Source organism: Tinamus guttatus, unplaced genomic scaffold (genome assembly GCF_059628265.1).
Source record: "Tinamus guttatus ecotype Peru unplaced genomic scaffold, ASM5962826v1 Tinamus_guttatus_pri_ptg000364l, whole genome shotgun sequence".
NCBI lineage: Eukaryota > Metazoa > Chordata > Aves > Tinamiformes > Tinamidae > Tinamus > Tinamus guttatus.
Genome location: NW_028288898.1, coordinates 746335 through 763541, shown reverse-complemented (window position 1 = coordinate 763541; position 17207 = coordinate 746335). Strand labels below are relative to the sequence as shown.

The 17207-nt window shown below is 37.4% G+C and overlaps 1 protein-coding gene across 1 annotated transcript in view; it reads left to right on the top strand.

Moving 5' to 3' along the window:
* Positions 1 to 13070, top strand: part of CLSTN2 (calsyntenin 2) — a 274479-nt gene extending 261409 nt beyond the window's left edge. Inside the window, exons 10-17 of the mRNA XM_088530160.1 lie at positions 901 to 1067; positions 4543 to 4691; positions 6010 to 6233; positions 8200 to 8370; positions 8975 to 9120; positions 9946 to 10069; positions 11709 to 11893; positions 12529 to 13070. Coding sequence (XP_088386286.1) covers positions 901 to 1067; positions 4543 to 4691; positions 6010 to 6233; positions 8200 to 8370; positions 8975 to 9120; positions 9946 to 10069; positions 11709 to 11893; positions 12529 to 12744 — 1382 coding nt within the window. The 3' untranslated portion in view covers positions 12745 to 13070. The remainder of the gene's footprint in view (positions 1 to 900; positions 1068 to 4542; positions 4692 to 6009; positions 6234 to 8199; positions 8371 to 8974; positions 9121 to 9945; positions 10070 to 11708; positions 11894 to 12528) is intronic.
* Positions 13071 to 17207: the final 4137 nt, after the last annotated feature.

Below are 17207 nucleotides of genomic sequence, written 5' to 3'. Positions count from 1 at the left end.
TAGAAGAGGATGAGTAAATTACTAAATATCCCAAGGGTAATTTAGATGCTGTGATCACTGTTGCAGGCAGTAATCACATTTTATTGACAACTCCTAAAGCTCGGTGTTCCTGCACAGATTTAGGCAGAATAGAGTGTTAGCTACAGCACCTAATGTACAGTGGAGAGACCTGATCTGGTATTAAATGCACTGGTTTGGGTAAAGGAAAACCTACAATCTCTCTACCATAGTGCTGTGCGTTGGCCTGTATTCTCTGCTGAGGATTTACAGCATCTCCTTAGAAACAGTAGTTGGTACAGAGTGCGGCAGTTTGCTTCCTCCAGCTATGCCACCACTCTGAGCACGCCTGTGACCTTTGCTTCTCAGGTGCTATGTTTGGGGAGGAGGGAAAGAAAGCCTACATAAATGATCTTCTATTAGATAGTCTGTATAAGTGAAGGTAGGGCCTTAAACACTCCTGCAAGTTCATGTTCATCACTCACAATGCTGTCATCACTGAGATAAGCTTTTGAGGAAGGTCATTTAATTTTTCTTATTTGCAGCCTGGTCAAATGTTGAAGTAGCCCAATAGCTATCTTTTCTACACTTGTGAAAATGTTATGTTTTTCTGGGGCACAGGTTTGGGAAGCCATTCTTCATTTCAGAATATGCTTCCCAGCATTTGAATGAACACCTGGCAGTCTTAAAGATAGGAGGCTGGTACTGAGTACCACCGAACAGTGCACAAGGCGTACCTAGGATTATGTTCATTCTAAGGCAGTTAAAGAGTTGCAAAAGCACGTGACTAAAATTGGTATCAACTCTTTAAACATATATTAAAACACCGTAAATTACTCCATACTTTTGTGTGTGTGTGTGTGTATTTGCATCGGCAATTACTTTGTATTCTCTTTCTTGCAGGAGGTGAAGTCACCAAGCCCAGATTTGCTCAATATTTCCATGGCAGCTTGGCAAGTCTTACTATCCGGCCTGGCAAAATTGAGAGTCAGAAAGTGATTTCCTGTTTGCAAGCCTGCAAGGAAGGTCTGGATATTAATTCTCTTGAGAGTCTTGGACAAGGAATAAAGGTGAGGGATGAACTGACATCATCTTTGATAAAAATTTAGAGCTGATTTATGAAGTGGAGAGCCCAAGGTAGAGTACACACAGTACAAATGTACTCCCAGAAGGAATGTAATTTCCCATAAAGTCATGCAAAGAAAAAGCAGAACAGTAGAAGAGCTGTGACATAGCAAAGAAAAATGTTTCCATTATTTCAAAGTTAGATGCTCAGAAAGTAATGTGCTTCTGCTATTTCAGAGTCTGTAAGAATTTCCAGGTTGTGTACTCATTCTTATTTTGGTACTTCTACAGAAAAATGGTTGCAAAGAATTACTAAATTTTGATTTCAAATAGCTCTAAAGCAACAGACCACATATACAGCATATCTCTCTCATATAGAAGAAACTCAGAAATAAGTTCAAATGTCTTGAAATAAGTCCAATACTTGAAAAAGGAATTCCAAGAGGAAAACTATATTATGAGATATTAAAGCTGAACAATAAAATATATCAAAGTCGAGAAATTCAGAGTTGACATTTGCATGCAAGTCATTACTCATCCTTATTATGCATATGGCATATATTGTGCTTATAAATCTTTACTGATGCAGTCACACTGTTATAAGAAAGGAAAATGACGTTTCTGTTGACACAGTAGCAAGATTGCTTTGCATTCATAGAAATAATTTCTTTTGAATATGCATGGAGGTTCTTGAATAACTTCTCTAATGTTTACATGAACAGTATTTTTCTTTACTGAAGTAGCTATTAGATGGTAAGTATTCTTTTGCCTAATACATATACCTTCCCATCTATATTTCAGTAAGCTGGAAAACTTCTTGATGTATTTCAAAGGATAGCTAGAATTAAAATATTTGTAGTCCACTAGTCACAATACAATCTTCCACAGCTATGCTTCAAATTAAAGTAAATTAAATGAAAATTCCTGGAAAGATAATTTGGCTGCAGATCATGCAGACCTTTAAAACAACACATTTCCTTTGGTGTTCCGTTTTTCAGGGAACAGGAGGTTGGTAATGTAAAACTTGAGCTAGCCTATGCTGTGAAAGTGCTATGTAATACATTTGTAGTAGCTAAACTATTTCTGTTGTACAAAACAGGAGACTCTGAAATTCTAAGTAATAAGATACAGTGGTATAGTATAGCCAGTATGTTTCTGAAGACCACGGTAAAAACTCAAATTGCAAGTGCAATTTAAAATTGAGGTGCCATTTTGCTAACTTCAGCTTTTACTTACAAACAAAGACTCCTCAAAGTAATTCTTTTACTTAATCATATCAAGGGCATCATTAAAGAATTTCACTTCACTGCCTCTCTGTGGAAATGACGTACTTACAGGTAAAAACTCTTTTAAAATGTTAGTGCACACAATGAGCACGATGATTTTTTATTTTAGGAACTCAAGTTCCATGCCAGTAAGATATGCATAGGATTTTGACATGAATTAAAGCAGCATACACTTGCTGGAGAGTGTTTTTTTTTTTAAAAAAAAACACTAATTCCTCCCCTATTGTCATATTCCAAAATTCAATAGTATTCAAAGAATTTGCTGTTTCAGGGGATTGGAAGAATCTGTTAAACCTCCCACTGTTACTCCAGCATGGGTGATTGCCTTTCTTCCTGTACTATTAGTGCTGTGCCAAAAATGAAGCTGAGGGATTGTCTTCCTCGTTTTCTTCGAAATGTTTTCCAAGCTACAGAAGAGGCAGAGTGGTTCTTTAAATTTACTGCTTTAATTTTTACCTCCTCAGCTAGCTCAACAGTCAATGTAACAGCAGGAGGGAAAAATGAAAGGTACAGGCAGAGGTACTTTGTGGCTCAGTTTCTTAACAGGGCTGACGGAAAGCCGCTCAAAGGGGAACAGTTCGCCCATGACCTTCAACAGAAAATTAAGAAAGAATGTCTGGTGTCAAAAATAAACATACCTGATCTGAGACAAGCATGTTTGATAGGTTTTTTGTGAGTATTTGTGTGGTATTTAGTAGGCTGCGTGGTACCCAATTGATACTAGGAGTTTTAACCAGTCACTCTGGACTCCTGGAGCATCACCTTTGTAACCACCTAGAAAAGCCGAATGCAGTTGTAATGCAATTTCTTACATAGCAGTGTTGGGTTTTCTTTATATGTCTGCAGCCCAATTTTCAGGTATCCCTTAGAGCTCTCAGAGACACTGTCTAAACTGTTGCTATTTTTAACTTTTTTTAATGAGAAACACCAAAATGGCTCAAGACTAGGGCTTTCTCCCGTCCTTTTGGCAGCATTCCAGTGTTTTGGCAGCTGAGCTATCAAGTTAACTAGCTTGCTAGAGTCTCCTTTTGATTATTCTATTCTGTTCTGTTGCTAGTGAACAAAACAAAAAATTGCTTGCAAATTGTGCCTAGCATTAGTCCCCTCCTCTGTTAGAAAATATCCCTCAGGACACTGTGACCTTCCTGCCCAAGCCTTGAACCCAGTAGCCTCTTGTGTTTTTGACAGAGAGCCCTGTGCTTCATTCGCTTCCTCACAGGCTATTTGCTCTTTTGCTTTTTAACTCTTTGTAAGGTAGTGTAGACACTCAGTATATAATAGAACATGTTCCTACCCAGATTTAGGAAGGAACTGCATATGGTAGGAGGGCGCAATTCTTTGTGTTCTGTATTTTTAGCAGTGGGGTGTGAATTTAAGCAGAGCTAATCTGTTTTTCTCTGCTGCAGAGATGGTTTTTGGAAAAATAAAACAGACAAAAAAAATCATAATGAATTACAATAAAGATAATAATAATTTGCTATGCAGATACAGGAGCAAAGTTTCTTAGTCAGCAAGGCTGTTTAGTGGTTAATGCACTGTTAGGAATAGCTACCGAATTGGCAGAGTGTGTCAGCTCAAATGAGCAGCTGGCTTTATGCAAGCAGCAGTTCCATTTTAAATCATGACACCCCTTATTGATCATGAGACAGAGACAGCAGAATCCCCTTGATTGTGATTGACATTAATGAAGATGTAGCAGGAAAACATTATAATCGTTTTATTCATTCATGCTGAAATATATCTCAAAAAGGGAGCCCAGGATAAAACTAACCAGAAAGCAGGACAAGTGCTTCTGCCACCTACTTTCATTGAGGGCAGTATTTCCAGAATGGGAATATACTTGACTCAAAAAATTATGTGAGAATAATAATTATAGCAAGTTATGTTTTTGAACTATACAGTTGTAGAAATTCTATCAGCAAAGTTAGTAAGGCTCCAAGGAAATGGTAGAGCTAATATAGACTTATTTACTTTAAAATTAATTGTACTAATAATTGTAAGAGATGACATAGATGACTGATAAGTGCATGCTTTGGGGAACAGCATATGCATTCAGACAACAATAGCTATTAGGAAATTTTCCTTTGAATTATTAGATTTTAAAGTTGTCTCCAAGAAACACTCCGTAAGATGTGCTGTTCTGTACTCTGAACTTGGTACTGTAAATACTAATCACCATATGCATTTCTCCCAGTATCACTTCAACCCTTCCCAGTCAGTCCTTGTCATGGAAGGAGATGACACTGAAAATATAAATCAAGCTCTCCAAAAGGTCTCATATATCAACTCCAGGCAGTTTCCTACCGCAGGTGTACGGCGTCTCAAAGTCTTGTCTAAAGTCCAGTAAGTTACACTTGAACTAAACTGATTAGAAGCATTTTTAATTACTTTTTTTCTTCTGGAAATGTAAAAAGGAGACTTTTGTTGAAATTATATTGATAATTCTAAGTTTTATGTTACTAGGCATAAGGCATTACATTAATTTACTTTTATGCTGAATTACTTTTTGGTTTTCTTTCAGTATTTTCCTCTTAAGAATCTTTTCTTGTGAATGTTATTTAGTTGTGTTCTGTTTACAGTCTGAACTGCACATGCATTTATATTCTTAGTAAATGTACATTTTAAAAAAGCCACAGGTTATTCGGCCACAGCTGCAGTCCTGACTTTTTAAGCTGGCCTATTATAACTAACAGACTATACACTCATAAGAACATTATGGCTATGCTAGAAACAGTGTTTGTCTATATCCTTATATGGCTGTCATTATTCAACCATAAGTGTCCTGTGTTAAGCAGAAATCCATGTGCCCGTCTGTTCTCATGCAACAACTGTGTGAGTATCCGTGTACAGTGTTGAGAGTTCTACACAGCGAAGGAGCTGCCTGCCTCAGCTCCCCTGGGCTGGGTCTGTGGTACAGCAGATTTGCTGAGTGAAACAAACTGGTGCAGAGAATACCACATCCACCTTCTGTGGGCTACTTTAGGTTTTACTTAGCATTTAGCAGGTTTTACTTAGCATTAGGTTAGCCTAACGCTGTGGGGCAGCCAAAGGGTGTGGAGAGCATCTTCTGATTTAGTGTGCCATGGTGCAGAAAGGCAGAGATAGTAGACAATTTTCTCCAAAAATACAGTGCTGCTTCAACAAAAATGCTAATGTGGCCCTACCTCCACCCCACCCTCGGCAAAATTCAGGGGCTACAAGAATGAGTTCATGAAATCATGAAATATCCGATTTAAATTGATAACTAGGCCCTTTATTCACATATAACAAAATATATATATATATTACAGGCACTAGATATCGCCTTCAGAACATGTTTACTGCAATTTGTGGCCACCATATAATTATATTTAATGCTCTTTGTTGAACATCAGTTAAGCACCAAAACCTTTCTCGTAGTGACCTTACTATAGATTGAGCTTGTCATGAATGTAATTGCAGTAGCTGTGAATGTAGAAGTAGATGAGTGGAGCTGTTACTGGCAGTGCTAACCTATGTGATGATGCAGATATATGTCCTTATATGTAGCGGTGTCCAAGTATGAAACAGACCAATCTGAGAAAACAGTAAGAAACATCAGATAGATTTGGGACAGTGGAAGTGCCATGTGTCTCTGATGTGCAAAGTGTTACATGCAGTTAATGAATAATGTATTTTTCAGATGTTTTGGTGAAGATGTCTGCATTAGTATCCCAGATATAGATGCATATGTAATGGTGTTTCAGGCCAATGAGCCCAAGATTACAGTAAGTGGGATGGACCACTTTGCTAGACCAGCTGCACAGTTTGAAACTGAAAGAGGTGTTACTCTGTTACCTGATATCAGGATTGTCAGCACAGTCACTAAAATGGAGTATCCAGTGGACCTAAAAGAAAATGATAAAGGTTTGTATATTTATTTTAAATATTATTCTATAATATGACCTCTTATTATTTTAAGTATAGCACAAACAACACAAAGGAATTCATGCAAATGAAATTAGACCATGTTAAGCAACAGTCATGTCATACTCGGTACAAATAAATATACTGAAAAGTTAACAAACTTTATTCCCTTTCCTTGCTCATTGAAGCGCATCTGTATGTGCTTCATAAAAAGCCACCTTCCCATTCAGTGGCTGTCCTGTTTCAGAATAATTCCTTTGCACTACTAAAATCCTTCTCCATGTATTCTGTTGAATAGTTTCTTTAGAATTGTTTAATATACTATTTTTACTTATATTAATAGAGTGGAAAGCAGTGATTGACTGTGCTTGACGTTTCAGTCTGTTCTTCTGTTTCCAGCTACTGTTCTGTTACCATTTGTGCTACTGACCAGAAATCAGTAAACTTCATAAGTAATGTAGTTACCTTATGCCTCAGTTTCCCAGGAAACAACAATCCTGTGGACCTCATTTTCAAAGATTTTTTTTAATGATGATTGTTTCAAAGAATGGAAAGTATATTGCAGTATTCATTGCATTTATTTAAGGTATTAAAAAAAAAGCTTGCATATAAGGGTGAGCAATATCCTTCACACTCTTAAAAGACACTGCATATATGATACTGCACATTCCTAAAACATTATGACACCCTCTGGCTATGACACCTATGGCTATATCTAGCCATAGCTCTCTTTCCACTTACTGGAAAATTATATAACCTGAGAATCATGACTGCAGCAGACATACATGCTGTAATGAAGCATTTAGTCACTTTGTCTGCCCTCATCCCAGGACCAGCTAAGTGTGTGTCTAATCAGAGGCAGAGCAGGCACTTGCCCCAGGCAGCAGAATGGCCATGGCTCTGAAGCCGACTCTGCCTGTGTGGGATCCTGAGTGCCAACCTGTAGCCATTGGTCCTGGTCCTGTAGGAAATCAGTGCCCCCTCCTTGCCCCCTGCAACCCAGCTCTTGTCTGTCTGTCTTCCAACTTCCTAGGGGCAATTCCAGCCCATCAGCCTCTGAGTGATTCGGATTTAGCTATCCTGTAAGTTTGAGTGGGCTCTGAAGTTTTCGCACAAGGTAGAACACTTTCTAGTGATATCTAGAGATCATATATCTAAATTCTCTGTATCAGGAGTTCGGGATCTGGGTTAATGCAGTTCCTTCCACATATATGCTGTAAACTGAGACTCATAAAATGGATCACAATCCCAAGATTCCCATCTTTGTATCTGTGATGACAATCTCAACGAGCTGGTTAAGCAGTCTTGCCATCTAGTTTGTGCTAAGTTAGCCAGAGAAGTAAAATAGCAAATCTATACACTGTTCTTCCATTGACATTCTTTAACCTTACTTACTCATCAAAGGTTACTCAATTTCCAACTCTATTTCTCCAAGTCCCATAAAGTAGGATCATGCCACTTATGACAAGACCATGTTCTTGGATAGACAGCAAAGTAGTTTCTGTAATGCAGAATGCTTCATGGGCCACAGAGTAGCTGAGAAAATCATGCAAGCATAGATACATTTGATGTATTATTTTTCCACTTCAGGTTTCCTTGAGACAAGAATGAATGTGCACAACCAACCTGGTATCAATACAGTAGTGAAAAGCGGAATTGTTAATGTGAATTTCCTTCCAGGATCAAATTTCAATTTATACTTCCAGCACTGTTCTTGAATGCCTTTTATTGTGGTGCAATTTATCTTCTATCTCTGTAGGCCTTTGTCATTTCATCATGTGAGTAAGAACACTTTACTTTTGATCTGCTTCAAGTGGCCTGTGTTTTTAATATGAGTGAAGAGTAATTCAGCCATCTTTGTGAAAACTGAAAGCCCTTGTTCAAGGCACATAAACAACTGAGGAGCTATTTTGCGATCCTTTCTCTGAGATGCTTATTTTTTATGGTGTATGTTATGTGTTCACAGCAAACAAGCCAGTTGTATTAGAGGAAATGCTTCACAACCTGGATTTCTGTGACATTTTGGTCATTGGCATGGAACTAGATCCCCAAAAAGAGTGTTTAGAACTAGATCATGAGGAGCTTCAAGGAAAACATCTCGATGCCACAAATTCTACAGCAGGATATTCAATCTACGGTATGTTCACGAACTTCCCCTAATTTAGTCCCATCCACAATTACATTCTCGTTATGAAATAACAAGTTTTAAAGCAACTGGACATAAGATGTATAGATAGTGTACCAGGATGTATAGAAGAGATTATGTCCCTAGAAGTATAACTATATCTTGCTCTTTGAGTGTGCCATGTTGATCCTGTAGAATGCAGCACAGCCTTGCCTGAGTTCTGCACAACTCCTGCCACTCACCAAACAGGGAAAATAGCAACTCTGCTTTCATTAAGACAAATTTTGGGGTTCTTGTGGACCATCGCAGTGGCACCTGCAAGTACACAGTGCTGATAACTCATTGACTTTTTTTTTTCAGTTACTAAGTAATTTATTCTAAACCTTTGCTGTTGTAATTTTACCTCTTCACTATGGACAGACAGTCATTTGCAAAAGTTATTCTCACATAAGTTAGTATGGACTGGTGTCACTATCAGAGACTATTTTATATCATTTTCAGATTTTTCTGACAAATTTTGTATTTTCTCTGAACATTTGACTTCTCCTGGACTGCACAGAGGCCTTTTAAAATAGCATCTCTTTCTGATTATTAACTGCTTTTGCTACCATTTCAGGCGTGGACACCATGCACAACTATGAACAGGTTCTTCGGCAGATTAGGTATCGGAATTGGTACACTTCTGCCACCTTTGACAGAAAGTTCAGGGTGAAGTGCTCAGAGCTAAATGGGCGTTACACCAGCAATGAATTTAACCTGGAGGTAAGCAATGATTCAGTCAAACTTCGAAGATGAGCAAGCACTAGCCTCTTCTTCAGAGCCACACTGAGTTTTAAAGTTCGTAGAAAGACTGGCATGTTGTAATTGTAATTACACAAGGGAGAAGTTCTAAGTTTCATGCAGATACAAAGTGTTACTTCTGTGGATGCTCCTGGGTGTGGATCCATCTGTGAAGGACCAGGTTAGCATCACTGGTGCAACCAAAACATAAAATATATTATATATGTTTTCTGAAAATGCAGAAGTTAATTCATCACAGTATCATGATTTTTTCCTTACAATCTTTTTATTAACTTTACCGGTCATACTTTTCTTTACTGAAATTACCTTTTCAGTATTGGCAAGTTCCCTATTCCCTTGCAATGACCTTAATAAAATGTTCTTCATCAGATGAAGATCATTCCTGGTAATTTACATAATTTCAGGTATGTTTGAGGAGGAAAGTCAGTTTTTGTTTTGGTCTCAACCAGCTTGTTATACTGACAACGTCCAGCCCACTAACCTCCCATTAACTTTCAGGGAACATTTGCAAACTGATAAACATAGAGAAAAAGGCACAATTTACTATAAAGGTAAAACTAAAAAAGAGCCTCCTTTCCCCTGTCACCACAGTATTACTACTACCAAGAAATATGTTAATCTTCATATTTTTCTCTAGGCTAAAATATGAATTTGGTCCATAAGCTCTATATAATAATGTTCCTATCTGCTGTTGACCTTCATTATACAGTGCAATGTGTGGTGCCAGCACACTTGGAATACAGAGCAGTTTTTAATATCTGATCTCTTATTCTTGTCTTGTGCCAGGTTAATATTCTACACAGCTCCAGCTCCAACTTTATGGACCATGTAAATCATATGATGGTACAGCCACAATTTCTCCAACCTGTCTACCACCCAGAGGGAAGCATAAGCGCTTCTCACAGCCCAGGTATGTGAGAATCTAACAGAAACTGCTCTTAATGATTCTGCTGTGTCAGTATTTCCCTTTTGATTCAGCCTAGTCAACAAATGAAGCCCTGGAGTCCACAGTTATGCTTTGTACAACCTCACAGATATATCAGTGCATAGGTATAAAGGAAGGCAACATTTAATCCTCTTCTTTCGGAAGAGGAGGTAATTTACAATTAAAAGCTAGTATCCTTGTTAAAGTCTTCATTAAAGGCTGTCTCCTCCAACCCATCTAGTTAACAAAGACAGACATTTCTAGTAATAAGTGATATGAAGGGTAATATTTATGCTCACATTGTCTTTGTACATCTGAATTTCTATGGCATATTGATTTCTGCCCACATCTTGCTGAGCAAATGGAGTGGTTTGTTTTGTTTTTGTTTCAGTAACTAATTGCTGCAGTCCTTCTGTTAGCAGCTCTACAAACCTCAGTCTAGTACTATCTGGAGAGAAGACAGCTCCACCTAGCCAAGTGTGGGCAAGAGGTATTAGCATATATTAAATCCAGAATTTGAATAGAATGTTTTAGCTATGTATTTTAACATATCTACCCAGATCAGAAGCCTTTTCAATGAAACTAAATCCAGGCCAAAGATACTGTCCTAAATACTTAATCCTGAGATGTTTTTAGCTGCAGGATACCTATGTAAAGAGATAAGTTGATGCAAAGTGTATGAAGTTAACAGGTAGTTATTAAGACAAAATCACTGTATTCTTCTGGAGGTTTGTACAGATATTTTGCTAATATCAGAACTGTTACCAACTAGTGTTTTCTGTTTTGTTTTGTTTTTTAAACCTTAATGTTTGTGAGAAACAATGAAGAAGTACTGCACTCTTACAGGCAAGGCAGGGCAATATAATGGGGTCCAGAATTACTGTAACATATGGCCCTTCGGTACCTAGGTGGCAAAGGTACACAGAAAATGGCACTGCTGCTCTACGAACTTGTACAGTTATATATTAGCTATATAGCTAATAACGTAATTGGTTTAAAGACCTTCCTGTGCCTTCCTGTGACTAGCTGGAAAGAGGCTTCTGCAAGAGCAAGAGTCAGTGAAGAGTTATGTCTGAATCCTTAAGAGTCTGCCAGCAAGGTTGTAATACATGCAAATACCACTGCAAGGTCTTAGAAGTTGAGATTGAAAGCATAGTACAAGTGTTTGAAATCTTCTAAAAATAAGTTTGAGATATTCGTTTTCCTCACATGTGATGTTTACACTTTACTTTACTTAGCCGTAATCAGGAATAATATGCAGATTAAATAACATTATGGGTTGTTCTGAAACTAATTGTTTCTGCACTTTTTGACTACTTGTCTTCTGTAGTAAATTGGTTTAAAAGAGGTAGGCAAACTCACTTTTTAGGTAAGATTTATTGCTCATTATTATTTAGGTAAGATTGCTCATTATTAGCTATCTCTAAATGCCATTCATATATATTCTCCTCTAGTAGATGGTCACTTGTCACCATCCCCTGTAGCTCCAGGCAGACAGCAGAAAGTTGAGAAATTCAATCCAAAGAAGGAGGTTCTACAGGCATAACATAGACAATGAAGTGGTTTTTTTAGACAATTTGTCCCACAGATATGATCCCACTGCCTTTTTTGCCTTTTCTTTCAGTCATTCCAAGTGTGGCTACTGTCGTTATCATAGTCTGTGTGAGCATTCTCGTTTTCATCATAGCCTTGGGGGTCTACAGAATTCGGACAGCTCATCAGCACAGCTCCTCAGACAGTGAAGGAAGTAAAGAAAATGAAATGGACTGGGATGATTCTGCTTTGACTATTACTGTCAATCCCATGGAGGTACAAAACTGAGACATGACATTACAACATGGTACTACCATGAGTTACTGTCTGTGTTGATAGCTTACTCAGTAGTGAGTTTTAAGGTCTTTTAGAGTACATTCATCTAGGTGTGGATTTGGCAGAGCAGGTTTGCCATACATACATTCAGGGCCCCTCTCACTTTTGAACTCTTCACTGAATGATAATATTTAATTTTGCACTTTTAGTATTTGTTGTCATGTATAGTAACTAAATTGAAGAGTATAGAATTCTTGGATACATTTCCTCTCTATTCATTGCATGCATTTGCACCGTAGGCTCCCAAGATGATATAGTTCGCTTGTTTTTAATCTAAAAATGTAAACAATAATATACTAAAAGAAGGAATTCAAAAAGCATCAGGGAAAATGATCATCAGTTTATGGAAATTGACACTGAAGGATTTGAGTCAATGGTTTGAATAAGCAACAGATATCTCTTGTTAAAAGTTTTTGAGTATTTGCTGTTTAATTCTATTAAATTCCTAATGTTCACATAATGTAGGAAAGCTATTTTCCTAGCATGTTAGTTCTTCTGTACATGGAACAACTGTTCACATTTGCACAGCCACTGGCTAACAAGTAGTGTCTCTCATTTCTTCAAATGTACTATAGAAATATGAAAAGTCTCACCAGGCAGAAGAGGAGAGTGAGGAGGAGGAAGAGGTGGAATATGATGAGGAAGACACAACCAGTGCTGAATCAGATGAAAGTGAAGAGGAGGAGGAGGAAGAGGAGGAGGAGGAGGAAGTGATTGTCCGAAAGGGAGCTAAACAGAGTGTCACCAGGCAAGAGCAGTTGGAGTGGGATGATTCAACACTCCCATACTAAAAGCCCTCCTGCCACACTGATCCTTTTGTAAACACCAATACAGTATTTTTTTTCAGTCTTTGAATTCATTGACAGAATTTGAACTTCTGCTTGCCTATAACTGTTTTTGCCTAAAATGATTTTGTTGTAGTAATTGGTAATGATAGAACTGATCCTCTTCCTAAGTGTGAGTTACAAAGCCTGAAGAAAACACAGTACAAACATATTGACATTACCAATAATAAAGTAATCGGAACTTGATCTATTAGTTAGTCCTCTATTTCCTGTTTCTATACCACAGATATGTGACAGAAGTCCTGTCACTCAATCGATAGAGGTTTTTTGCCTTTGCTATATTTTCATAAAGGAGAGATTTCAGCCTGTTACAAAGAACACATTTGTGGGTCCAGATAAGACAGTTGCCATATGGCTTCATAATCTTACACATGTAAAATATAATCCACCTTCAAATTAGGGCAGAGTTCTAGTACTACAGATGACAGAGATGGAGTTCCATTTATATTCTCTGCTTACCTTCTTGGATATTAACTATATTCTACAAGGTGTTATTTAGGACTTGCCATGGGGCGCAGGTGTACCTGTGCAGAAATGGACAGCTTATTTTTCTGACCTGCTGTCAGAACCCTGAAGAAGGCTTTTAGACAACCCATCCAGGAAAACTTACCAGGAAGTTTTAAAAAAGCAACAGGTTACCAAACAGCTGAAGGTTACCAAAAAGTACAAATCATTTTATGTCCACAGACAAGAACCTGTGAGTAATACTATCTTAGGCAAAACACAAATTTTCATGGGAATGATTGATTTACTAAAAAAAACTGTAGAGCTGCTCATTATTTATGGATTCAGCAATTTGCAGCAAATCAATGTTTTACGATCTGTCCTGTAAAATCATTATCTTGCTACAGTATCTTACCGAAGAAGCAGAGAATAAGTGATGCCCATTATTCAATAGCTATGTGTGGTGGGGATTTAACTAATGATTTTACATGAGGAAAATGTTCCTTTTTGCTTTACTGAATAATGCCAGCTTGAATGCCTGTCTAACTTTATTCTAGAAACTGTTTCTTCTGAATCCTTACCCACCAAATAGGGGCGCAACAGAAAGTGACAAACATCATAGACAACTGTCAGCTCTCTTTCATACTCACAGCTCTTTTTTCATGTTCCTGAAGCCATTGTCATTGACAAAAGGTTTTATAAAGTAAAACAGGAACAAGTAAAACCTACCTGGAACCAAAAGAAGTTAAAAAGAAAGAGACCTCTTAAAAGCTTGTGAGAGTATTTTAGTTTGTTATGGTAACACAGCATATTTTTCTTAAGCACTATTCAAAGAGTTAAAAAAAAAAAAAAAAAAAAGGAAAAAAAAAAGAAAACTATGTATAATGTGTTGGTAAGTCTGTGTGGTGCGTTTTTTGTCCCCATTCCTTAATAATTTTGTATTTTCAAATGATCTGCATACCCATAGATAAAGCACTTTCTGGGATAACTATTCTAATGCATAAAAACAAAATGGTATGAAAATGAATGTTGCCTTGTGGCTTTTCTGCTTTTTCCTAAACATTTCCTTTTCTTCACAGTTTCATCATTGACTTTTGCTTCTGTTTTAGTTTATTGGGTTTTTTTTGTGAGTTTTTGTGTGTGTGTTTTCCTTTTTTTGTAATTTGCTGTTTAAAATGAGCCACTACCTCTTCCCCTTTCTCCCAAATAAAAATAGTAGACAGTCTTGCCCCAACAGGGCTTTATTGGACACCTGTGACTGGCATGCGATCCTGCAAAGAGTAACACTTTCTCTTAGAGAAAGTGGAAGTTTGGAGGGGAGTCACCTCTCTTAATACTTTCTTTTTCAGCCCCGTAGCTCTTGCAAAGCCGCAATATAGAGAATGCCTTGGGGAGAGTGGGGGTGTTGGTCTTCTGGGTTATTTCAGTTGCTGAATCTGACAGCTGTCAGGAAGGTGGACAGCAAGTGGAACTTAAACTTTAATAACAGGAAAGGGAATGAAAAGACTCACCTAAATCTCTTTAAAAATTAGAGCTCGTTATGCTAAGGGGCTTCGGAAATGACTGTTAAGACTGAGAACTGGCCAGTTAGAGATTTTCTTGTGTGTGCACTCCCATTTTATATTTATCCTTGTCTCTCAGGTGAGTATACAGGCATAATTGCAGAATCAAGCCCAGATAAATAAAAGATATCTACAGGAATAAAAATTGTAGAATTTGCTGTAATGTCTGTTTATAGGCATGGTATTTTGAACAAGATTTACATAAGACCATTTTTAATGGTCTACTGAGAATGATAATATATTAAGGGGAAGGGAGATTATTTCATTTTTTTGTTGTTGGTGACATGAGGCAGGCCCTTCATTATGATTATTTTCAGTACATATCTATCTCAGAAAAAGAGTTTTAATTACAGTTATACATTTAAAGGTCAATTTAGGATTTAAAACTCAACTGGAATTATTTTGAACATCTCTATTGTCCTTATTGTTGTTAATATTATTACATTGTCATGGCCCTTGAAACAGCAACTTGCAACCTTATTGGCATACTTCAGTTATTTTATATGTTTATGGCATCATAGGTGTATTTCTCCATCTAATAGATGTTTATATTTTTTATTTTACTGGAAGCAAATCTGTTCAGATCATACTGGTACATTATACAAGAAGCAAACATGAAGTATTTTCTCTACTGTAAATATACCTACTTTTTCAGAAACCTGTGTTATCTCTAAAAATGTTTTGCAACAATATTCAGCAAGCTATAATGCATCTTTGTACTTATTTTAGAGTACTCATTGGGGTGGTTATGCAGCATTTTTCATTGAACAAATCAGAAATGGTCACAACATTTTAGAACGAATACGATATTTCTTCACAAAAAAGAATACCTTAAAATATTGCTATAGAATCTGACAGCAATGGCTTCATAAGAAAGACTTAAAAATAAGAAATATTTTAGAAATATTTTTTAACAATATTCCCCTTGCCCCTTTATGTATTATTTTTTGATGTAAACAAACTGGAACACACATACACACACACATTCTTCTCTTCCAGCAATCAGAAACCAAAAATCTTTCCTTCTTTCTCTAAAAAACTGTTTATGATGCAAATTCTGAAAGGGCAACTTTGAGATATAATTACTGATACACTGGCTGAAAGATTGCACTAGCAAGACACGAAATAAAGTTGTCTCGTTACAGTAGTACTCCATAAGTTCAGCCAAAAAGCAAAAAAATCTCCAAAGCGGCACCCCCTAGCACATGGCACCTGAAGTCTGGCTGTCAGTTTTAAATTGCCATCAGATCAGTGAGTGCCTTTCAAGTTTTGAAATTATAACCCTGAGCTGGAAAAAGCTGCAAAACCTACAAGTGCAAATTCAAGCCAGTGAAACAATACGCTATCCAATACACTATTAATGTAACTAAGTTGCTGCTTCTGATCAATAGCTCACACTTCCTTTTCACTTCCACCTCTTCCACAGGTATTTTCTCTCTGCAAGCAAATCTAAAGATGCACAGTTGTTGAGATCAATCTCAATATGTGCTACATTGGCTAACACCAGTTCAAATTAGAAATAGACATGTAGGGTTCGTGACATCTTTAATATTAACTAAAATAAAATGTTTTTGCTTGTTCTGAAAAATTTCTTCATTCAAACAGGCAACAGTGTGCTGCAGTGGTGGCTCGACTGCTTTTTTAACTGGTGGGGGATCTCCCTGCTCTGAGCGAGGGCAATGTATTGCCCTTTGCAGTGTGCTGCGGTGATGGGCTTGCTGCAAGCGTTCCTCTGAACCCTGAACTGAGGCAAAATTTTAAAAAATCTACTAGGACATTAGTAGCCTTAGATTAAGGACTACTCTGAGGCTAATTGCAGTAGCCACCTTCACTTGAGTCTGGCAGCCCCTTCTGAACCTTTTACCTAATTTATCTCAGTTGTCTCTTTCCCTGAATTGCAACCCCAGTGATAGCTGTGGGGTTTTTACCTGGCAGAGAATCCCAGAAGGCTGGGCCAGGACATGTCCTCTTCTGTATGGTTTGGTGCATGTCACCATCCATGTTCTCTAGAACAGGAAAAACAGAAAGCCTTTTACAGAGGTTGCTGGGTGTAAGGTCTGGTGAGATGCACTCACTTCAAAGGGTAGAACTGCTCCTAATATTCTGGAATAGACATTTTTATACTTAAGGTTATTTGGAATGTGAGAAAAGGCATTGAGCTAAAGGCAGAAAAAGCCCTTCTTCCCCTAATTCACAGATGCTGGCTTGACTTAGTTGAAGTATATCTATACCAATTTGTGTACGCTTACTGAAAGTGACAATAAAACCTCTTAGCTGTTTCATTTCAAAAAAAAAAAAATCCAGGAATCTAACTGAAGGCAAGGGAACTAAGCACTAAAAAAGAAAAAAGAAATCCTCAGCTCTGACTTCTTTTTTTTCTGGGGGGGCAAATTTTCTTTGCAG